Source organism: Podarcis bocagei (assembly GCF_964188305.1).
Source record: "Podarcis bocagei genome assembly, chromosome: 17".
Taxonomy (NCBI): Eukaryota; Metazoa; Chordata; class Lepidosauria; order Squamata; family Lacertidae; genus Podarcis; species Podarcis bocagei.
The window spans coordinates 2136290-2160224 of NC_138143.1; the positions used below are offsets into that span (position 1 = coordinate 2136290).

Sequence of the window (23935 nt, forward strand, 5' to 3'; positions counted from 1 at the left end):
ATTTGCACAAGTCAGGAAACAAAAAAGCCAAAATGCTTTTGTGCTATATGTTTGTATGGTGAATTTCGGAAGGGGTAGATGGATGGAAAAAGAGCCCTGTTGGATCAGACCAAGGGCTCTCCTAGTCAGCACCGTTTCCATATTAATAATTCCAGCATATACAAAAACATAATAAAACATTAAACTTTTAAAACCTCCACATACAGTCAAACCTTGGTTGTCAAACGTAATCCATTCTGGAAGTCCATTAGGCTTCTGAAATGTTCGACAACCGAGGCGCAGCTTCTGATTGGTTGCAGGAGCTTCCTGCACTCAAGTGGAAGCCGTGTTGGACATTCGGCTAACAGAAAAAGTTCAAAAATTGGAACACTTCTGGGTTTTCGGCGTTTGGGAGCTGAAATGTTCCAAAATGGAGGCATTTGGGAACTGAGGTTTGACTGTACAGAGCTGCCTTCAGATGTCTTCTAAAGGTTATATAGTTATTCATCTCCTTGACATCTGATGGGAGGGCATTCCACAGGGTAGGTGTCACTACCAAGAAGGCCTTCTTCCTGGTTCCCTGTAGCTTCAAGTCTGTGAGGGAACTGCCAGAAGGCCCTCAGTGCTGCATCTCAGTGTCTGGGCTTAACGATGGGGGTGGAAACGCTCCTTCAGGTATACAGGGCCGAGGCCGTTTAGGGCTTTAATGGTCATTACCAACACTTTGAATTGTGCTTGGAAACGTACTGGGAGTGTAGATCATACAAGATCACCAGTCTACCTGCTGCTTTCTGGATTAGTTTGTAGCTCCATGTGGAGCGCATTGCCGTGGTCCAGACATGTCCAAAACGATCATGACCGATGAGTTGATTGTGCAATGGATTTTCATCAATCGCGACCCAAGCCTTGGTGTGCCTCCGCCTCACCCATGGTCACCAGGTGCCCTTGGCACACGCTAGGCCACGGGCAGAGTGACTCCGCAGGCGGCATGGGCGTTTGAGGCTCTGCTTAGCCAGCCTTGCTCACTGCGGTGCTGCCGCAGCAAGCATTCTGGCTGGCACTTGCACTGCCTCTGCCTCGTGGCTGCCTCAAGCACCCCACTCCGGCCGCTGGCTTTGCCCGATGCCCAGTCAGCTGTCCAGCCTGGAAAGGTACGAGGCACCTGCCTCTACCCCCTGCAAGCCGCAGCCATGGGGCAGGGAGGCAAAGATGAGGCGCATGGGCTCTGCATGGGCTGCAGCTGCGGACGTGCCCGGTTAGCCCCTCCTGCCGGTTCCCATGGAAAGAAGATGCCCTCCTCTCCCTTCTAGTTCTGCTGGATGCTGAACATTCCCCACATTTCCAGCTCCAGCCTAGCTGTGTTTACACGTAAGTAAGCCGCTGCCCCCCTCTCCACAGAGCTCTTCTTCTAGTAAAGGGGGAATTGGACATTTTGGAGCGTGTTGGCTTCCCGTGTGCACCAAGGGCCTTGGAAGGGGGCTGGTGTGGGGGTAATAATTTGTTATTTTTATCATCATCATTATTACAGTTGTACCTCAGGTTAAGAACTTAATTCGTTCCGGAGGTCCGTACTTAACCTGAAACTGTTCTTAACCTGAAGCACCACTTTAGCTAATGGGGCCTCCTGCTGCCGCCGCACCACTGGATCACAATTTCTGTTCTCATCCTGAAGCAAAGTTCTTAACCTGAAGCACTATTTCTGGGTTAGTGGAGTGTGTAACCTGAGGTACCACTGTATTTATATCCCGCCCATCTGGCAGGGTTTACCCAGCCAAATATATGTTTAAGCTGCAGAATGACAATGGGAGAGTGTGGTGGATCACTGCCAGTTTTTGATATTGGATAGTAGATTGCAGCCTAATGCAAGTTGGACATGCCTGCAGTAGTCTAAGCGGGAGATGACCAGGGCACATACCACTCTGGCAAGACAGTGCACAGACATGTCTCAGCCTGTTTACCAGATGGAGCTGGTAGACAGCTGCCCTGGACATAGAATTAACTTGTGCCTCCATGGACAGCTTTAGGGGCACAGTTACTCCATTCAGGACCAGGGAGTCGTACCCCCCCACCTGCCTGCCCTCTGTCCCCCAGAAACAATACAGTGGTGCCTCGCAAGACGAAAATAATCCGTTCTGTGATTCTCTTCGTCTAGCGGTTTTTTCGTCTTGCGAAGCAAGCCCATTGACGGATTAGCGCTATTAGCGGCTTTTAGCGGCTTTTAGCAGCTTATATGCTGATCGGATCAGCTGATAAGCGGCTTAGAAAAAGGGGGGGGAACCCAGCAGGAACTCACAAGACATTGTCGTCTTGCGAAGCAAGCCCATAGGAAATTTGTTTTGCGAAGCACCTCCAAAACGGAAAACTCATCTAGCGAGTTTTCCGTCTTGCGAGGCATTCGTCTTGCGGGGCACCACTGTACTCCTGTCTTGTCGAAATTAAACTTGAATCCATTAGCTGCTATCCTCTAACCGCCTCCAGACACACAGGACACTCGCTGCCTTCACTGCTTCTGATTTAAATGGAGGTAGAGCTGGGTATCATCTGCATATTGGTGAACACCCAGTCCAAACCCCCTGATGATCTCTCCCAGCGGCTTCATATAGATGTTGAAAAGCATGGGGGAGAGGACAGAACCGTGAGGCACCCCACAAGTGAGGGCCCGGGGGTCTGAACACTTATTCCCCCTGCACTTTCTGAACATGGCCTAAAAGAAAGGAGTGGGGGCATTATATAACAGTGCCCCCAACTCCCAACCCCCCTAGACAGTCCAGAAGGATACCATGGTCAATAATATCAAAAGCCGCTGAGAACGCTGCAAACCTGCAAGTGAATGTTCCAGTTTGTGAATGTTTTTTGGAAGCAGCTTGCACTTGGGTGCAGGAAGCTCCTGCAGCCAATCGGAAGCCGCGTCTTGGTTTTCAAATGGTTTCGGGAGTCAAACAGACTTCCGGAATGGATTAAGTTCGAGAACCAAGGTACCACTGTATTTTCTAATATTGTTGCATATTTTAATTACTCTATACCCTACCCTTCCCGCTTGTTCCCAGATACATGTTTTACTGTTGTTCTTAATTCAAATCCTTCTTGTGTTTTTACATGCTTGCAATAGCACTTTAGATATTCTAGAAAACGTTTCCAATCCTTAAAATCTGCTTCTTCTTGATTTCTAATTTCATGGTAAAATTTGCCCATTCAACATATTCTGTCAATTTTAACTGCCACTCTTCTTCTGGGTGGGTAATAATCTAATTAACAACAACAACACTTTGAAAGCAATATTACCACTGCTGCTGCTACTGCTATACTTTAAAAGCAATATTACAGTGAGGGGGGAAAGTATTTGATCCCCTGCTAAATTTGCCCGTTTGCCCTCTGATGAAGAAATGACCAGTCCATAATTTTAATGGTAGGTTTATTGTAGCTGTGAGAGACAGAATAACAACAGGAAAACCCCCAGAAACCCAGAGGACAAAAGTCAGAGATTGATGTGCATTATAATGAGTGAAATAAGTATTTGATCCCCTATCAACCAGCCAGATGCCTGGCTACCTGGTATCTTCACTGTATGTAACGAGCTGAGATTAGAAGCACCCGCTGTAAGGGAGAGGTCTTACCTGTAATCCCAGCTTGTTACAGTACCTGTACAAAATACACCTGTCGACAGAAGCAATCAATCTAGCAGATTCTAAAGTAGCCACCATGACCAAGCCCAAAGAGTTGTCCAAGGATGTCAGGGACAAGATTGTAGACCTGGACTGGGCTGGACTGGGCTACAAGACTATTGCCAAGCAGCTTGGTGAGAAGGTGACAACAGTTGGTGCAATAATTTGCAAACGGAAGAATCACAAAATAATTGTCAACCTCCCTCGATTTGGGGCTCCATGAAAGATATCATTTCGTTGGCATCTATGAATTGCAAGTTAAATTTTGACAGCACAAAGTGAACCTCCATTTTTCCCCACCTTGTCTGTTTTTTGCCAATTAATTGTCCCGTTCCAATTTTTCAATTTATTTTACCAATGTGGCTTTAAATTTATTGAAAAATATTACTGCTTGAGGCTGAAGTTCAGGGCTTTCCATCAGAGACTTGTTGTTTTCTTCTTGCACCTCTGCCGCTCAATCCCATCTCAACCCCCCCTTTTTTTGGTGGGGGAGACACAAGAACCCACAATTTAGCGCTGCCGAAGCTCCATGCCCAAATCTTCTCTTTGGGCTTCTTTCTGTAGGCACAGCGTCCTTGTGCGCACCCCAAAAGTCTCTTGATGGCCGAGTCGTTCTTGGAGGCTAATTCCTCGCCATCTTGCAATCACCCCGGAAGCTTAACACTTTTAACTTTTCCAACCAACTATATCAGGGGTGTCAACCTTTTTATACCCACTGCCCACTAATGCCTCTTTCTTGATGGTAAAGTTTCCTTACCGCCCCCCAGTGCTCGATGGAAGGAGGATTCAGCTTGTGCCGTAGAACCCCCTGCCGCCCACCTAGAATCCTGAAACGCCCACTAGTGGGCAGGAGGGACCAGGTTGACAACCCCTGAATGATACCAAGGTAAGAATTGCACTCATTGCTTGACCTGATTTTGCTTCTGCAGTTTTGTCTGGGCAACAGCACAGAAAGTTAATGCACTTTTACACTTTGGCTTCCTTTGGTAAAGTAGTATCAAACTAAGCAGCAAAACAGGAACAGCCTCATGAAAAGGAAGCCTGTTTATCTTGGGGTCTGTGGTTTTGAACTACAGTTGCTGTTTCCTCTTCGCAAGATCATTTACCGCACACAACATCTGCATGCTAAGCAGAGGTGCTGGGCAGCTGCCAAGGCTTTTTCAACCCAATAGGATCCTTTTTTAATTGCACAGGTGGGGAGAGAGCCTCATTTCCTCATGGGCAAACGTCCTGTTGAAATCAGCCTTTTAGGCTACCAGTGTTCCATGTTTTTGTTTTTGTGTGCAACTCTTCTTGCGCTAGAGTGGAAGAGTGCCTGCCCCCATGGCAGTAATGCAGTATACATTGGGGGAGTTTTACAGAACAATTAATAAAGCAGATGGGATATTATTGCATTGATAACAGGTTTCAGAATCAGATAGGTAGCCATGTTGGTCTGCCATAGTCAAAATAAAAAAATTCCTTCCAGTAGCACCTTAAAGACCAACTAAGTTAGTTCTTGGTATGTGCATGCACATGAAAGCTCATACCAAGAACTAACTTAGTTGGTCTTTAAGGTGCTACTGGAAGGAATTTTTTTTATTTAGGTTTCAGAATATAATTGGGGGGAAAAACCCCACCAATCTGGAGAGGCCCCTGGTCCTTTGTCTCTTGCCAACACTCTTTGTTCCAGTTCTTCTGAGAAAGTTCAGACACAGGGAACTGACTTGCACATTTTGGAGTAAAGATAGATGCAAATAATTCAACCAGCTTCTTTAAAATATCCCCTTCTCCTTTTTTTTATATATATATAATATTTTATTGAGTTTTATTGAGTTTTCCAATTTAATAATCCAATAAGAACCACATTAAAACATTCCAAATTACAATACAATAAAAAGCCAAATATATTGCCAAATTATATATCTTTGAGCGACTTCCCATGCTCTGAATTTCACGGAGTGCTAATCATCTAATATCACATTGCATTTCTTAATTAGTCAATAAACCATTCCAATGTTAATCCTTCACTTAATTTTCATTTATGTTTACAACCACTGGTCTGTTCAAACTTTTGTCTTCATAATTCTGTGTGAAATATTTTCCCCTGATATTATCCACATTCCAGCATTTTTGGTTTCTGCCAATAGGAGCAAAAACAAAGTAACTCCAATCCATAATTGTTTCCTTCCTTCCACTGAGGGAACAGCAGCAGTGTTCTTTCAAACCCACTTGCATTCAAACAACATCCCCTTCTCCTTTAGCATATATTTAACTCCCTTGTTTTCCAAAGGCACTACTGCCTTCCCTACCTGGTTTCCTGCTTCTAACATAGTTAAATATTTTTCTTGTTATTCAGCTGGTGGAAAGTTCCTTGAAATTATTTTGCTTTGTTGCTCTGATAACCTGTTTGCATTTATTTTGCTAGACCTTGTGTCCCTTTTTGTTCTCTTTTGGGCAAGACTTCCATTTTCCGAATTAAGTCTTCTTACCTCTAGTTTCCTTGACTCTGTTAACTATGCTGGCATCCTCTTGAACTTAGTGGGACCTTTCCTGAGATTTTCTCTCTCCTCCTTTCACCCACTCCACCCTGACCCAGCATTCTGGAGAGATTTGAGCCTCTTGACCCTTCAAGTTTTTTATTTTGAAGCCCAATGCAACTTTGTTGGATTTCTATGGGAGATCTGTGTGCTTGTGTGTGATTTCAACAGCACTGCCCAGAGCAAACTTTTATTTCTAATGTTTTGCTGAATTCTTTCCCTCTAATGGAAACTGTTTCAGAGCCAAAGGTCAGATATATTTTCCTGGGTTCCTGCTCAGATGGCATACAACTGTTGCTGTTTATGGGAAAGCTGCTGTAAGGTGATAGATTTTATTATCAGGGATCCCCAGTGTTAAGTTGTGGGTGAACATATCAGACGACACAGCAATTCTTCCAAAGCAGCTCTTTATTTGTAAGCTGGAACAGAACTGAACTGAGGAGCTCAGTCAGCCTGCTTATATAGAGCTCCACTAGAATGCAACAGTAACCATTTTCTGTAACTAGCCAATCACTGAATGTCACTTTCGATCCTTCATTTGCATACTGTACAACTATCCAATCACTGAACGTCACTTTCGATCCTTCATTTGCATAACTATCTACAGTATCCCCCTGCTGGCCCAGGGTGAGAACTTCAGTACATAACACCCAGAGACTTCTGAGTAATTGAAATAAAAGTTTCATTTACCCTTCTGCCAAATGGCTTTTCCCCACCTGGGTGTGCCGAGGAATATTGTGCAGAATTTAGAATCTGAGAATATCAGCTTTGGGGTTTGGGAACTTTCTGGTTCAGATGAAAACAGGTGTAGATGTTTTATGCGCCACCTGGCTGAATACAGCTCATCCGCCATGCATTGTGACCTGGCAGCTGACCCAACTCCCTACTCCCATTTTTCCAGTTCTAGGAAGGCAGCAAAACTAGGAGGCCCATTGAGTCCTTGTAGGCCTACCTTGTAGGTGTGCTGTGTTGGGCTTGAGAGATCACAACTTTTGCAAGTCTGCCTTTGAAAAGCACACAGAGTGCCTGCAAAGACTTCTAAGATTCACTGCAGTTAGGAAAGAAAAAACCCTTCCCAAAGTCCACAGAGACAGCCTGCACTAGCAGTGTATTATGGCTGACAGGTTTTATTCCAGCATCCTGATTCCATCCTGAGACACAGAGATTAAGGAGCTGAAACTGCTCCCTTATTTTCACCTGCCAGGTCAGGAAAAGTTTCATTTCCTATAGTTTGTTTTGTTTCAGGGTTGTGTTAAAAACATTGGGGCAGAGCCAGAATAAAAAGTGGCAACTGTGCTAGTTATTTTGTAAGAAGCATATTTTTGTTTTCGGTAAGTTGATCTGAAAACTTTTATCAGTACAGTCAATATTTTGTGTGCTTGTACAGTATCAGAGCTGTAGACTGGAAGAGCAACAGATTTATTTCAATGATTTTTTGCTGTGCTGATAATTACTGCTCACTCATCAAAGCAGTGGGTGGGGTTGGTGACCCTGTGCAGGCTTCCTGTGCCAGGTGACACCCCCTTTTGTTGCTGGCTCTTGCCCCCCCCCCGCTACTCAATCAGCTGCTGGCTGGGGGGCGGAGCAAAGACCAGGTAGTGTGGGCCTCCAGCTGACCACCTCTCCATTTGGAGCATCACTCACCCCTCCCTCCCTCTAACTGTCATGTGGTTTTCTTGCAGGCTAACCCTTTCCTCCCTAGGTCCGCGGGTGTTGCTCTGGTCGCACAATGGTTTCTGTGTCCCAGAGCCAGGAAGGAATTTCCCCAGGTTTTGCCTTCCCCATAGCAATTGTCAGTTTTTTGGCAGTTTTTAGGTCCTGGGCAGAATCCTATAGTCTATCTTCGGAATGGGGGGTAGCATTGTTAATGCACCCCCATGCAGCGACATTTGCAGGGCCTGTTAAAGGTTTGATTGCAGGAGTTACTGGCCCAGAGTGGGGGTGTAAGGTTAAACTCCCTACATCGGGTGAAGTGGGGGGTACGCTATGAAAATTCTCATTTTGCAGCCCCCCTCATAACACCTGTCTGCGCTGCGCACCCTCAGACCCACGAGGCTGAGAGGGATGCGGTCCAGTGCCTAAGCCAAGGATTCCTACATCTGAAGTCAATGAAATTGTGGCCTCATTTAATCCCATACATCTCTTGTTGTGTCTCCTTATTTATGGGCTGGATCCTGAGCCAGGTGGGGTTAGCACATGGGCTCACAAGCAGTCCAGCATCCTCTTCTCACTGTGACCAGCCTGATGCCTCTCAGAAGTCTAGAAGCATGATGGCAACACTATTCTCCCCACTCCAGATTCCCATCAGCAGTTGCCCTACAGACGCATGAAAGAGATCAAGCAGATGTGACTTGGGTTTAATATATTGTAAGTTTTCACACTTCCTGTGGGTTTTGATTAGTTTGCGCCTGTTGTACAGAGTGAGAACTAGTGACGTTTGAACTGGAAGTCCTTTCTCCATGGCCTGACCCTGATGTTGTCATTGCAAAACCACTTCCATGCAGCTAGAGGACTGTTGGGCAGTGGGAGCACATTTGGAAACAGTGTGGAAGCTGTTTGTAGTATGATGATCTGACTTCCGCTTGCCTAGGTCACTGTTGCAGTGAAGGGCCCCATCTCACCGACATGCTTTGCAAGTTTATTTGAGCTGACAGGCTGAAATTAGAAAAACAGAAGTGTGTGTATGTGTGGCTACAGAGGTGAGGAAAATGTAATTCTCAATATGCACACATGCCTTGTCAAAACTGCATCTGGTAGGATCACATCTTCTGAGTGATTTTCAAAGCAGGGATGGGGGAGCCTGTGGTCCTCCAGATGTCACCGGACTGCTGTTCTCATCATTGTTGACCACTGGCCGTCTTGCCTGGGGCTGATGGGAGATAGAGTCGAACAGCAGACGCAGTAGTTGGCAGGCCAGAGCTCCCCCAGACCTGTTCTGAAACTCAAGGAACTATATTGGCCATTGAACACTTATCCCTACACTCAGTTTTATATTCCTCAGAGCTATTTCCTCAGAGCCATATTTTTGTTTCGAAGGGAGGAAGTGCTTGGGTGGGGCGGTGAGTCAGCCGGTTAAAGGATATACATGTTTCCTGAACCAAAACGTTAAATAAAACTTTAGACAAAAGCGTGGCTAAGCTTAGACTTCCCTGGACTGTTCTGGCTCCATATAGCAAGCTGGAAAACCATCAAACTCCCAATGGTCATCTTTTCTGCCTTGTCCTGGTGAAGATGATACCTGTCTTGCCTCTGAACTTTGCTGTGCTTCTCATCTTCTGGTTGCCTATGGGTGAGTCATCCTGAAAACTCTTTACATTCCAGAGCCAAGGAGAGCTGTCTAGTTTGTGTTCCCTTGGTGGAGGAATCTGGAAACTGGCTTCATCTAAAGGTGCTTCCCGATGGGGGCTTAATTTGCAAACAGATTATTGAGATATTTGCCAGTGAGTTATTGCAACAGTTTTTTAAAAAGTGTATTGTCGTTTCCATAGAAAGGGTAAATCCAGATTAAATTGTGTGTGTGCTATGGGCTGGCATTTTGAGGATGAGAATGTTGTGTGGGTACTGCATGACTAAGGCATACTGTTCCCACGCTAAATGTCTTTCTAAAAGCATCCTAAGATCCCCAAATACAAATGGGGGAATGGGAAATGTCTTGTGTGATGGATGAGGTGTCAGAAGTGTTGGTGGCAAGGAAAAAAATAGGTATAAAAGGAAAAATCTTGGATGCCAAGATACAATCTCATTTATACTAGGTCAGGGGTCTGCAACCCGCGGCTCCGGAGCCACATGTGGCTCTTTTACACCTTTGCCGCGGCTCCGGGGCGGATACTAGCGAGGGGAGGAGGCGCATTGTGCGCCCCGACACTCCCCACTGTGGCAGGCGCTGTACTGGCTGTGACGCCGCATGGGGGCGGTGCGTGCATTAGTCACGCACCGTCCCGACGTCACCTTCCCGCCCACCTGCCCGCTACATTGTAAGGGGCATGTACGCTGGTCACTGCATTGAAAGGGGGCATGTACGCTGGTCACTGTTTTGAAGGGGAGTGAAGAACACACACACAAAAAAGGTAACTTGTTAATTTAGCGTTTATTTCTATGAGGAGGAGTAATTCTGAGGGGTCAAACAAAGAAATAATAAAAAAGTGACAAAAAAGTTATTTTTATAATGACGAGTTTTGCGGCTCCCAGTTTTTTTTTCTTCGGAAACAGGTCCAAGTGGCTCTTTTTGTCTTAAAGGTTGCAGACCCCTGTACTAGGTCCAATCTGAGAAAAACAAACTCATTCCAAAAAGAAACATGAGCTCTGGGTGAGTGCCTGGAACCCCTGGAAACTCACACCCCCTCGGAGGCCAGGGTGGCAGGCCGCAGAATTATTATGGGAGTAAGGAGGCAGTTCCTGGTTCCTGGAGAGACCCTTGGTTTAGTTTCCTTGGAAGGAAGAGGACTGGAAATTGATGACTTTTCTGTGATAGGAGAGAGGAGATAGAGATCTCCTCTCTGCCCATTAGATTTCTAAAGGAGCCCGAGTGCCAAAGCACTGGATTCACCACTGAGCAAGCCGAGCCGAGCCGAGCCGAGCCGAGCCGAGCCGAGCCAGCTGCTGTGCCTTTGTGGCTTTGTGTCATCTGTTTGATATATGGTTAATTTACATATATATACAATCTGAAACTATGATGGTGGGGCTCACAGCATCAACAATCCAATAGAGTATTCTCTCATGGCCATAGCTTTGGATTCCAACAGAAATCAGGCATGGCTCTGCCTCTCCCAGCTGCCTAGCCTGCAGCTTCCAGCTTCTGGTTTCTAGCTCACATAACTCAAATTCCCAACTCAGGACTTCTGGTGAAGCAAGATGGCAAGCCCCTCTGAGGACCACCAGCACCAACTGCGCTGCCTGGCTGGTCCGCATGCCAACTGCCGCCACCACTACTGCGATGGGGGGGGGGCCCAAGGTGCCCCCAGCTCCTCCAGTGGCCTCAACCCCACTGGGACCAGGAGCACCGATGGCCCAGTGGAGCTCCACGACCTGGAGGCCTCTGGAGCTGAACAGAAAACAAAAAGGACCCCCCCCCCAGCCGAGCACCAGCTTAGATAGGAGGGTACCGGGAGGGACAGGGAGGCCGTGAGGAATTGCACAGCCTAGCCCAGGCCTGACCCCGAGGCTACCTCCCTGGCGGTTAGCGCAAAAATAGCAGGCTGGGACCCAGGGGGAACAGTGTGCTGGAGACCACCCCACAGGAAAAAACACAGCACGGGTTCCCCCCGTTGGATATATATAGTATTTATAGGAACTCAAACACTGAGATCCTGCTCTGTTCCAGTAACAAGAAGCCGAAAGCACCAGCCTGAAGATGACGAGTGAGACCTCGTCGAAACGTCGCCTAGACACCCCAACTCTTACACGGGAAGACACCCGAAGACACCAAAACCTGCATTCCTGTACCCGTGAAAATCTACGAAAGCATATATATATATATATATATATATATATATATATATATATATATGTGTGTGTGTGTGTGTGTGTGTATACACACATATATATATTTTTTTATAATTTTATTATTATTTCTTCAAAAAACTGTAATGGCATCCATGTAGGAGGCCTGAACCTTTGAAGGCCACTCCCTGGGACTCCTGCCTTAGCCCTAATCCAGGGACCTGAAATCCAGACTCTGCGAGCCCCGCAGTGAAATTAAAACTGCTTGTGAGTCAAAATTACAGCAAATACATTTTTAAATTATATACATGAACCACTTTTTTATGAGTACCATTAGTTTCCATTTTTTATTCCTTTCACACATTTTCTATGATTACTTATATTTTGTATTTTTACCCTTTCTATTTTTTTTAAAAAAATCTCATTTAACCCCCCCACCTTCTCCCTATCACTATCATCTTATTTCTACCTTTTATTTTTTATATTCAAACATCTCAACATTTTTATTTTAAAAAAATTAAGCTACATATAGGCTACTCTCCTACCCCCCAATCTTCAGTCCATCCCTAACTCTAACTCCCCTCTTCTCCCACCCATCATACTATGTCAGCACAACACAATAGGTTCAATAGACAATATAAGGTGAGAAACACAGGACAATCCAGATGGGTTGGCAGGGAATAATAATATAGTAGGCACAACCAACTCCCAAGAGACTGAGATCCACTCACAGAAGAATCTTGATAAATAAGAGAATTGGATAGGAATTTATATCCTCAGACATTACAAAGAAAAGAGGAGTAGCTTTCTATATTAAACCCAAACTGGACCCAAAACAGCTATTTAAGGACGATAGAGGAAGAATGATGGCAGTATAAATAACAATATAAGGTGAAAAAATTGTTTTAGTTGGAATATATGTACTGAATGAGAATAAATCAGAATTTTATATTTAGATTATTTGGAAAATAATTTGTTGGAATACATGGACCAGAAAATAATATTAATGGGAGATACAAATGGAGCAGTCTCCCTGGAAATGAATAAAATATTAAGAAAAACAGATTCAAAGGAAGGGAGACTACACACAACCTTCTTCAAAATGGTGGAGAATTTCAATTTACCAGATACTTGGAGTTTTAAACACCCACTGGATAGAGAATATACATTTCTTCAAAGGTCCATCAATCTAGCAGAAGGATAGACTCGGTATGGCTATCTAAAGCGTTATCAATAACAGTAAAAAAAAAAAAAGTAGAAATACAAGCAAGAACACTCCTGGATCACAATTTGATAATTCTTGAACTAAAAAGGGGAGGGGAATACCCCATTTAGATAGAGATTGAATGAGGAGTTATTAGATAATCAGGATATAAGACAAAAAACAGAAAAAGCCCTGAAAGATTATTTTGAACTAAACTTAGATCAATACACTGATAGGAGGATTGTCTGGGATGCTAGTAAGGTGGTAATGAGAGGATTTTTTTATCCAAGAAAATGCCTATCAGAAGAAAATTAGAAAAAATAATAAAAAGGAGATATTAGATGGACTGATTAGAAACGAGAAAGAACTAATTATTGTATTTTTTGCTCCATAAGACGACTTTTTTCCTCCCAAAAAGTAAGGGGAAATGTGAGTGCGTCTTATGGAGCGAATGGCGCTGCGCAGAGAGGTAGAGCTGTGCAGTGCCCCTTCAGCAAAGCGGGAGGAGGAACGGAGCCCCTTCTGTTCCTCCTGCTGCTTCGCTGAAGGGGCGCTGCGCAGCTCTGCCTCTCTGCGCAGCGCCTGTCCTGCGAAGCCGGAGGAGGAATAGAAGGGACTCCTTCTGTTCCTCCTCCCGCTTCGCAGTGACACACCTGTCCTGGAAGCCGGAGGAGGAACAGAAGGGTCTCCTTCTGTTCCTTCTCCAGCTTCGCTGAAGGGGCGCTGCGCAGAGAGAGAGAACTGTGCAGCGCCCCTTCAGCAACGCGCCTGTCATGCGAAGCCGGAGGAGGAACAGAAGGGTCCCTTCTCCAGCTTCGCTGAAGGGGCGCTGCTCAGTTCTCCCTCTCAGAAAGGGAGAACTGCTCAGCGCCCCTTCAGCGGCGTGTCTGTCCTGGCTTCTGCCTTAGCCGTGCGCAGCCTCTTCAGGCAGGGGGAACCTTCATCCCACTGCCCTGAAGAGGCTTGGCACAGTTATCCCAGAAGCCAGAACAGCCACACAGTATCCCAGAAGCCAGATCCCTCTTGCTGTTCTGGCCTCTGGGATTCAGAATAATTTTTTCTTTTTTTCCTCCTCCCAAAACTAGGTGCGCCTTATGGTCTGGTGCATCTTATGGAACAAAAAATATGGTAAAAAACCCTGGGAAAATCAATCAATCAGGCAATAAAAATGTTGCAAACATACTATTCAATGATAACTAACCAGGAGAGAGAATGGAAGATAAAAAGAAGGAAACATTTTTTAAAAAAAATATGCGAATAAGCCAGGTAAATTATTGGCTTAGCAGTTAAGCAAAAAAAGGGCACAAATATAATAAATAAACTGAGTATAGGGGGGAAAGGTAATAGATAATCCAAAAGATATAAGAAAACACTTTGTAAGATACCGAACTATACCGAGCCGGATCTGAAAACAAAGAGAAAATTGAAGAATATTTAGAGCAAAACAAAATACCACAAATTCCTAAAGAGAAAATGGCTTTATTAAATGCGCCAATAATGACACGAGGTGCAAGAGGTAATTAAGCAAGCTAAGATAAGTAAATCGCCAGGACTGGATGGACTTTCAGCAAAGTATTACAAAAAGTTGGAGGATTTTCTGGTACAACCCTTAAAAGATGTAATGAATGAGATTTTAAAATTAGGTAAAGTACCAGACACCTGGAAGGAAGCCTATATTACTCTGATCCCAAAACAAGATACGGACCTACTTCCAGTTAAAAATTACATACCAGTTTCTTTATTAAATAACGATTATAAATTATTTGCTAATATTCTGGCCAATTGAATGAAGGGTGTCTTAACAGCAATAATTCATCACAATCAGGCTGGTTTTTTATCAGGATGCCAGATGAAAGATAATATAAGGAATATAATTGATATTACAGAGTATCTGGAAGTAAGAAATGAGAAACAAACAGCCTTAATGTTTATAGATGCTGAGAAAGCTTTTGATAATGTTTCATGGGCCTTTATAAAAAAGATAATAGAAAAGATGAATTCTGGGGGATCATAGGAGAGAGGAATACATGCAATTTATTCTGAACAACAGGCTATGTTGATTGTTAAGAATGTTATAACTGAAAAATGAAAAATAACAAAGGGGACAAGACAAGGACGTCCCCTATCACCATTACTATTTATTTTGGTATTAGAGGTCCTGGTGAGAGAGATAAGAGTGGATAAATCAATTAGAGGAATAATGGTAGGAAATAAGGTATATAAATTAAAAGCTTTTGCAGATGACCTAGTAATTACAGTGGAGGACCCTAAAGATACTTTAGTGAAGGTGTTAGAAAAGATGCAGGACTTTGGGCAGGTTGCAGGTTTTAAACTAAATAAGAATAAGACTAAGGTTTTGATTAAAAAACTTGACGGAGCAAGATAAAAAGGAGCTGGAAGAGAAAACAGACTTAGCTATACATAAAAAAGTCTAATACTTAGGATTTTGGCTAACAGCCAAAAACAATAATATTTTTAAAGACAACTACAAGATTGTATGGAAAGAAATAAAAAGAAATTTAGAGATATGGAGAAGAATGAACTCATCATTTTGGGGAAGAATACCAGTGATTAAAATGAAAGTATTGCCAAGAATGTTATTCTTATTTCAATCAGTTCTGGTAATAGGCAATGCAGAATACTTTGAAAAATAGTTTATCTGGCAAGGGAAGAAACCAAGAATTAAATATAAACAGATAAATATAAATATAAATATATAATATATTTAAATATAATTATATAACATATTTAAATATAAATATATAATATATTTAAATATAAATATAAACAAATATTAACTATAAACAGATGCAAGAGAAAGAGGAGGTTCTGCCTTGCTGGATTTGAAAATCTATTGTAAAGCATTCTGTATCTGCTGGATCCGGGACACTGGAAAACATAAACATTTTAGATCTAGAAGGGCATGATAACAGATTTGGATGGCATGAATATTTATGGCATGAAAAAAGCAAAAGTACATAATGCATTTCAGAATCATATAATAAGAAAATAAATTTTCAGGATATGGGAGAAGAATAAAAACCTATTTGAGCAAAAAACACCCTTGTGGCTTTTCCCTTTGGAAGCAATATCTCTGAAAAAAGTGAATATGAGAAGCAATTGGCCGACTTATAAAAAGAGCTGCTAACCGAAATAGACAACCAGTTAAAATTAAAAGACTTTGAAGAGATAAAGAAAGCTGTAACTGATTAGTAACTGGGAAAAATAGTGGAAGTGAACAGCTGGCTTTGCAAATGGTGTAAACAGGAACGGTTTGGATTCTTAGATCACGGACTGCAGTTTCTTGAAGATGGACTTCTGGCAAGCGATGGGCTGCACCTCACAACGGATGGGAAAAATGTTTTTGCCAAAAATCTCAGAAACCTCATCAGGAGGGCTTTAAACTGACTAATGTGGGGGAGGGAGACAGTGCTCCTGAAGGTAGGTGTTATGTACTAAAGTTCTCACTCTGGGCCAGCAGGGGGATACTGTAGATAGTTTTCACTCAGGTCCACGTCAGTTATTTTAGGCGGGAAACCCTGGGTTGTTGTTGCTACAATGTTAATAGCCGGCTGCCTATAAAAGCAGGCCGGCTGAGCTGTTGGCTGTTCAGTTCTGTCCAGCTTACAATAAAGAGCTTCTCTGGAGAAATCGCTGTGTCGTCTGCTATGTTCGCCCACAACTTAACACTGGCGACGAGGATGGGATTGATGGACATCAGAGCACAGCCAGATGCAGCCACCCTCTGAGCAGAGCTGAATCACTGAGCCGAATCACTGAGCGAAATCACTGAACAGAACCAATTCAGAGCTGACTGTTCTGGCTAGAGCACGGTGTTCCATCCATTGCCCTTCACGCTGGCATCGGAATCATGGCTTCACTTGTGCCTCTACCGCCGTTTGCGCCAGCCTCTGAATCATGGGACTCCTACCTCACTCGGTTTGACTGCTACCTCCAAGCCAACGAGCTGACGCAAGTATCACAGGAACGTAAGCGGGGCCTATTCCTCAGCCTCTGTGGGCCTGAGGTGTTTGAGACGGCCCGAGCATTGGTTGCGCCTGAAGCAGTCCAGGCAACACCGTGGGACACAATCCAAGATAAGCTCCGCAACCACTACGCACCAAAGCCGTCCAAGATTGCTGCCCGCCATGCGTTCTACCGCCGGAACCAGGCAGAGGGGGAGTCAATCAACAACTACACCACCGCCCTGCGACAGGCTGCAATGCACTGCGAGTTCCGAGACTTAGACGATGCTCTGATGGATTGAATCGTCTGCGGGGTCCGGGACATCCATCTGCAACAGCGTCCCCTCTTTTTTTTTTTTTAAAAAAAATATTTATTAGAGTTTCGAATAATACAGAAAACAAAAAGAAAAAAAAGAATTCATCCTTTACAGTCCCATTTTCAATAACTTTTTTCCGCGACTTCCCCTCACCTCCCCTTCTTGTATTCCAAGTCCAAATATTTATCCAACAAGTTCTTATCTCTAATTTCTTAACCTTAATTTGTTATTATGTTTATTTATATTAAATTTTTAACCTTAATTCATTATTATATTTAATTCAATTTATATATCAACTTTTAACTTATGTACCTCAATCATTTATAGAAAGCTTTTTCTAAGGTCGACCCTATTTCATAGAATCATAGAATCATAGAATCTTAGAATCATAGAGTTGGAAGAGACCACAAGGGCCATCGAGTCCAACCCCCTGCCAAGCAGGATACACCATCAGAGCATGGTGCTTCCCTTCCACGAATTCCCCATTCTTATACTAATAGCAACACAGAATTAAACACAGAATAAAGAAGATCAAGCCCCCTTTGGATTTCCAAACCCCACCCTCCCTTCCCCGGTTTCGATCCCAAAACCATAGTCCATTAGTCCATCTATTATTAGCCTGGCAACCTCACGTCTGAGGCCCTTAAATCTCTCTCAGTCCCTTTCTGCCAGCTTCTTTGAAAGTCCCTTGTATTTAACACCCAGTCTCGAAGGGGCACTCTCTCTATAATGTCCATATTCCTTCCAGCCAGGCCTCCTTGTTTAAAGGTGGAGCTCAAGTCCTGTTTCTTAGATCCAAATGTCCCTAAAGCTCCAGCTTCCACCTTGATCAAATTAGTAGTCCCTAAATCTTCAGATCCCCACAAAAGAAGATCTTTCCATTCCTCATTTCTAAGTTCAAACCAAGTTTTCCTCTTCCAATCCTTATTTTCTTTTATATCCATCTTGGCAGGCCTCCGGCTCTCATTTGCCTTCTGTAACATTTCAGCCCCTCCTTTCTGCTCCTCCTGTTCAGCGTATATCTCTTCCTCCTCTCCAGTCTCTAGTTTCTTTTCTTGTCCAGCTGCCTGGGTTTTGTACGTCAAGTCCTTTTCCAGCTCAATAGATATATTTGCTGTTGACTTCAAATTTGTAGCACTTGTAGACAAAACATGACCTTGCTCGTACATCTTTCGCAGCTTTCCCATGAGAAAAACAACCTCATCCAAGTCAGCCAGTATTTTCCGACCTATTTCCATTCTTGTAATGTCCGTGAACCCCCTCTAGAGGGATTCTGGTTATTTAGTATTCCTTTCACTTCCAATCCAAAAGTCAAGTTAATTTGTTTCAGTCCTTCTTTATTTTCAGCAACTTATAACAATATAACCGGCTAAACCAAAGCTTTCTGTTTTTTCCGACTTTGACAGCTAATTCGACAGCTGTCAAAATCTTCTGTCTCTCCTCAGCAGGCTCCTCTCGCGGATCACTCCCGGTCCCGGGAAGGGTGGCACTTGATCAGAAAATAAGCTCTTATCCTCCAGCACAGTAACTTATACTTTTAAATCCGTGGAATTAATAACTTTTATCCCAAAAGGAAAAAAAGACTCTTCTCTCGACCTTAGTTGTCAAATCCTTGCTTTAAAATGTTTACAATGGGGGGGGAGACGGACTTCCTCTTTGCACCTCCCCCGCTCGTGCCAAATCCACAAAAAAGGAAATTTTTTTAATCCAGTTTCCAAATTACTCACGGGTTGTTGTTCTTGGTTTTTAGTCCAAATTTTCAAAGGAAGAAGTCAGCGCTCTCCGACGAATGGCATGCGGCTTCGCTCGGCAGGGGAAGCAGTAGACTCACAGCACCGCGCCGCTCCCCGTCCCCCGTTCCGTAGCCTTTGAAAAGGCTCCTTCGCGGGTCGGGAGGGCGCTAACGGTGCCCGCCGAGTCACCAGGTCCACGGGCATCCGCGCCCATGGTTTTTGAGGGTCCCCGCGTCGCCGGCGCGGCAGAACCCGACCCCTGTCGAGCAGACTCCCTCCGGAGCTCGGAGGGAATCTGCCATTCGGCAATGGCGCCAACCCGGAAGTGCTGCAACGGCGTCTCCTCGCCAAGCCAGACCTCACGCTACAGAAAGCCATAGAGGAGGCTGTGGCCTCAGAAGCTGCTGAACGCTCCGCCCAGGAGATCCGCAAGTCCAGCAGCCCGCGTCTTGCTAGGAAGCCAGTTCCAGTGCATCATGAAGAGGCCAGCAGTGATGAGGCATCCTCCAGTGAAGACAATGACGTGCACCAGACAAAGCGGGAGCGCAGGAAGTTCCAACAGAAGTCCAAGAGCCAACCAGAATGTGCCGGCTGCGGAGGCAACCATTCCCGTGCCAAGTGTCGATTCAGAGACGCCACCTGTAGGAAGTGTTCCAGAAGGGGCCACATCGCTAAGGTCTGCCGATCGGCTCTGTCTGACACCCCCTCTTCACTGACTCGCAAGTCCAAGTCTTCACTCCAGTCTGCCAAGGAAAGCTGTTTCGCTCTCACCAACTGCCGCTGCCCGTCTGGAACCACGATTGGCCAAACCGACTCGCCTACGCGACGCAAGCTGAACGTCACGGTGCTCATTGAAGGAGCTCCATGTGACATGGAGATCGACACCGGGTCTGCCCTGTCCATCGTGTCTTGGAGCACCATCAAAAGACTGGTACCCAGAGTGTCCAAAAGGCAACTCGACTCTCACCGCGTACACCTGAGAGACTACCAGGGAAACGACATTCCTGTGGTAGGTGTTGGCCGGTTCCGGATCGCCTTCAAGGATTTTTCGGGCCTGCTCCGACTGGTGGTGGTAGAAGGTCAGCGGCCAAGCCTCCTAGGGCTAGACTGGTTTGATGCCCTCGGCCTGGAAGTCACCGGCATCAACTGCATCTCTAATGCAGAGACTGAGGGTCTGGTCAAAGACTTTGCCGAGGTTTTTGATGGCACTTTGGGGCAATATACAGGTACGCCCATCTCCTTTAACCTTGATCCACAAGTCGCCCCCATCAAGCTAAAGCCACGCCTGGTTCCCTTTGCTCTCAAGGCTAAGGTGGATGAACAACTGGACAAGCTGATCGCCCAAGGAGTTTTGGAGCCGGTTGACCACGCCAAGTGGGAAACCCCCATCGTCACACCTGTCAAGCCAGACGGGTCGGTGAGAATCTGCGCTGACTACAAGTGCACGATCAACAAGGCACTTCAGTAGCACGCTTATCCTGTTGTCCAACACCTGCTGCATTCCCTGGGTGAGGGTAAGGTCTTCGCTAAGCTGGACCTTGCCCAAGCCTATCAACAACTGCCCATCGATGATGCCACTGCTGAAGCCCAGATGATCGTCACCCATCGAGGGGCATTCCGTTGCCGTCGGTTGCAGTTCGGGGTGAGTGTGGCTCCTGGCATTTTCCAAAGCCTTATGGAGCGTCTCCTGCAAGGGCTTCCGGGCGTGGTACCATATTTTGATGACGTCTTGGTGTCCGCAGACTCACACCAGCAGCTGTTCGAGCGCCTCCGTGCCGTACTGACCAGGTTCCAAGAGGCCGGGCTCAAGGTAAAGAGGGAGAAGTGCCAGATCGTCGTTCCACAGGTAGAGTTCCTGGGCTATCTTATCGACGCCTCCGGCCTTCACCCGACCACATCCAAGATCCGCGCTATCCAGCAGGCCCCCATCCCAAAGAACAAGACGGAGTTGCAGGCGTTCCTGGGGCTACTGAACTTTTATAACATGTTCCTGCCCCACAAAGCCACGGTGGCTGAGCCTCTTCACCGACTCATAGAATCATAGAATCATAGAGGCGCCACAAAGCCACGGTGGCTGAGCCTCTTCACCAACTCATAGAATCATAGAATCATAGAGTTGGAAGAGACCACAAGGGCCATCGAGTCCAACCCCCTGCCAAGCAGGAAACACCATCATTGCACTCCTGACATATGGTTGTCAAGCCTCTGCTTAAAGACCTCCAAAGTAGGAGACTCCACCACACTCCTTGGCAGCAAATTCCACTGTCAAACAGCTCTTACTGTCAGGAAGTTCTTCCTAATGTTTAGGTGGAATCTTCTTTCTTGTAGTTTGGATCCATTGCTCCGTGTCCGCTTCTCTGGAGTAGCAGAAAACAACCTTTCTTCCTCCTCTATGTGACATCCTTTTATATATTTGAACATGGCTATCATATCACCCCTTAACCTCCTCTTCTCCAGGCTAAACATGCCCAGCTCCCTTAGCCGTTCCTCATAAGGCATCGTTTCCAGGCCTTTGACCATTTTGGTTGCCCTCCTCTGGACACGTTCCAGTTTGTCAGTGTCCTTCTTGAACTGTGGTGCCCAGAACTGGACACAGTACTCCAGGTGAGGTCTGACCAGAGCAGAATACAGTGGCACTATTACTTCCCTTGATCTAGATGCTATACTCCTATTGATGCAGCCCAGAATTGCATTGGCTTTTTTAGCTGCCGCGTCACACTGTGCACAAAGTGTGCACTGTGACTCCTCAGCACAAAGATGCCTTGGTCCTGGGGTCATCGGGAGACGGCGGCCTTCAACGCGGTCAAGGCTCTCCTTTCATCGGACCGTGTGCTGGTACAGTACAGTGAATCCAGGCCGCTGGTCCTTGCCTGCGACGCCTCACCTTTTGACATCAGCGCTGTCCTTAGTCACCGTTTTCCAGACGGAAGAGAAGCACCGCTCGCCTACTTCTCCAGGACGCTATCTCCAACGGAACGGAATTACAGCCAGCTCGACAAGGAGGCACTAGCACTTGTGGCTGGAGTGAAGAGGTTCCATGAATACCTCTATAGCAGGACTTTTGACCTCATCACTGACCACAAGCCGCTCCTGGGCCTCCTCGCCGGTGATCGTCCAACTCCACCGGTCCTCTCGCCACGCATGCTGCAATGGACTGTTTTCCTGGCTGCCTACCACTAACTGGCTCGTCCATCGCCCGGGAAAATCGATGGGCCATGCCGACGCCCTCAGCCGTTGCCCTCTTCCAGCGTTTGTGGAAGACCCGGCTCCAGCTTCATCGCTCCTCCTGATTGAGGATCTTCCAGCAGCGCCTGTATCGGCTGCCATTGTGGCCTCCGCATCTGCCCAGGATCGCACCATCAGCCGTGTGCTCAACTGGGTGTGGAGGGGGTGGCCACAAGGGCCTTTCGCATCGGAGTTCCAGCCCTTCGCAACCAGACAACATGAACTCTCGGCTCATCGCGACTGTCTGCTGTGGGGAGACCGCGTCGTGATCCCCCAAAGACTCCGTCAACGCGTCCTGGAGGCTCTGCACATTGGCCACCCGGGAATTGTCAAAATGAAGGCGTTGGCTCAGTGTTACGTCTGGTGGCCTAACATGGACGATGCCATCACTGCCTGGGTGTCCGCCTGTCAAGCGTGCCAAGAATCGAGGCCTGCACCACCGGCAGCTAAGGGACACACCTGGGAGACGCCAAAGACACCCTGGTCGAGGGTGCACATCGATCTGGCTGGCCCCTTTCATGGCCGGATCTTTATGGTAGTGGTGGACGCCTATTCCAAATGGCTGGAGGTGGCCCTGATGCCCTCCACCACTACCGAGGCCATCATCCGGGTGCTGTGAGGCCTGTTTGCGACGCATGGGTGTCCTGATGTCCTTGTCTCCGACAACGGACCGCAGTTCACGTCAGGCACTTTTGAGCGGTATCTTTTGGGACTGGGCATCCGCCATGCCCTAACAGCACCTTTTCATCCATCCAGCAACGGGCAAGTGGAGAGAATGGTGCGCTCGACAAAAGAGGCACTGGCACGCCTGGACCGGGGAGACTGGCACGAGCGGGTCGCTGAATACTTGTTCGTGCAACACATCACCCCTCATGCGGCCACAGGGAACTGCTTATGGGCCGCCGCCTCAGGTCACCGCTCAACCGGCTGCACCCGGACTTTGCCGTGGCCGAACCCCCAGGCTGTGCCAACGCGCCACGGTCATTTGTTCCAGGAAACCAGGTCTTTGCCTGGAACTATTTGGGGGACATTCCTTGGGTGCCAGCCACAGTAGTGGGAGTCACTGGACCTCGCTCGTACCAGGTGGCACTCGAAGATGGACGCTTGTGGCGCCGGCACATAGACCAGCTTAGGCGCAGGGTTGGGGACTTGGACACTATCGTGGTGCCCCCAACTGCGCTTGTGGCTCCAGAAGAGACACTTACAGATGGAGAGGCTCCACCTACACCTCCCTCGCAAACTGCCAGCGTGGAGCCGAACCCAGCCTCTTCAGAGGGTCTGCCAGACTTACCACAGACTCAGACCACTCCACTTGCGGACGCTCCACCCACAGCAGCGGATCCAGGGGATTTAGTTTCAACGCCACCTAGGGTCGCACCACAGCCTCAGCAAGAATTGTGTGGCCCCCCGGACTTGGCTACCAGTCCCCGGCGGTCTGGCAGAGTTTCCAAGCGCCCAACTTATTTAAAGGACTATGTTGTTAGACATGTATCACTGTTGGTCTAAGTATGGGAAATGTAACCGATATGCTTTTGTGCCTAATTGAACCATTACGTGTAGTGCTGTATATAAGGAAACCATTACGATTGTAACTAATGCCTTATCTCGGAGGGGAGGGGTGTTATGTACTAAAGTTCTCACCCTGGGCCAGCAGGGGGATACTGTAGATAGTTTTCACTCAGGTCCACGTCAGTTATTTTAGGCGGGAAACCCTGGGTTGTTGTTGCTACAATGTTGATAGCCGGCTGCCTATAAAAGCAGGCCGGCTGAGCTGTTGGCTGTTCAGTTCTGTCCAGTTTACAAATTAAGAGCTGCTCTGGAGAAATCGCTGCATCGTCTGCTATGTTCGCCCACAACTTAACAGTAGGAGTCTATCAATTGATGAAGATGAT

At 46.3% G+C, this 23935-nt stretch overlaps 1 protein-coding gene across 1 annotated transcript in view; it reads left to right on the plus strand.

The window, feature by feature from the left end:
* The first annotated feature begins 9270 nt into the window (after positions 1 to 9270).
* The window catches only part of LOC308577329 (vascular cell adhesion protein 1-like), a 42686-nt gene continuing 28021 nt past the window's right edge, over positions 9271 to 23935 (plus strand). The window contains exon 1 of the mRNA XM_081177440.1: positions 9271 to 9449. Coding sequence (XP_081033566.1) covers positions 9392 to 9449 — 58 coding nt within the window. The 5' untranslated portion in view covers positions 9271 to 9391. The remainder of the gene's footprint in view (positions 9450 to 23935) is intronic.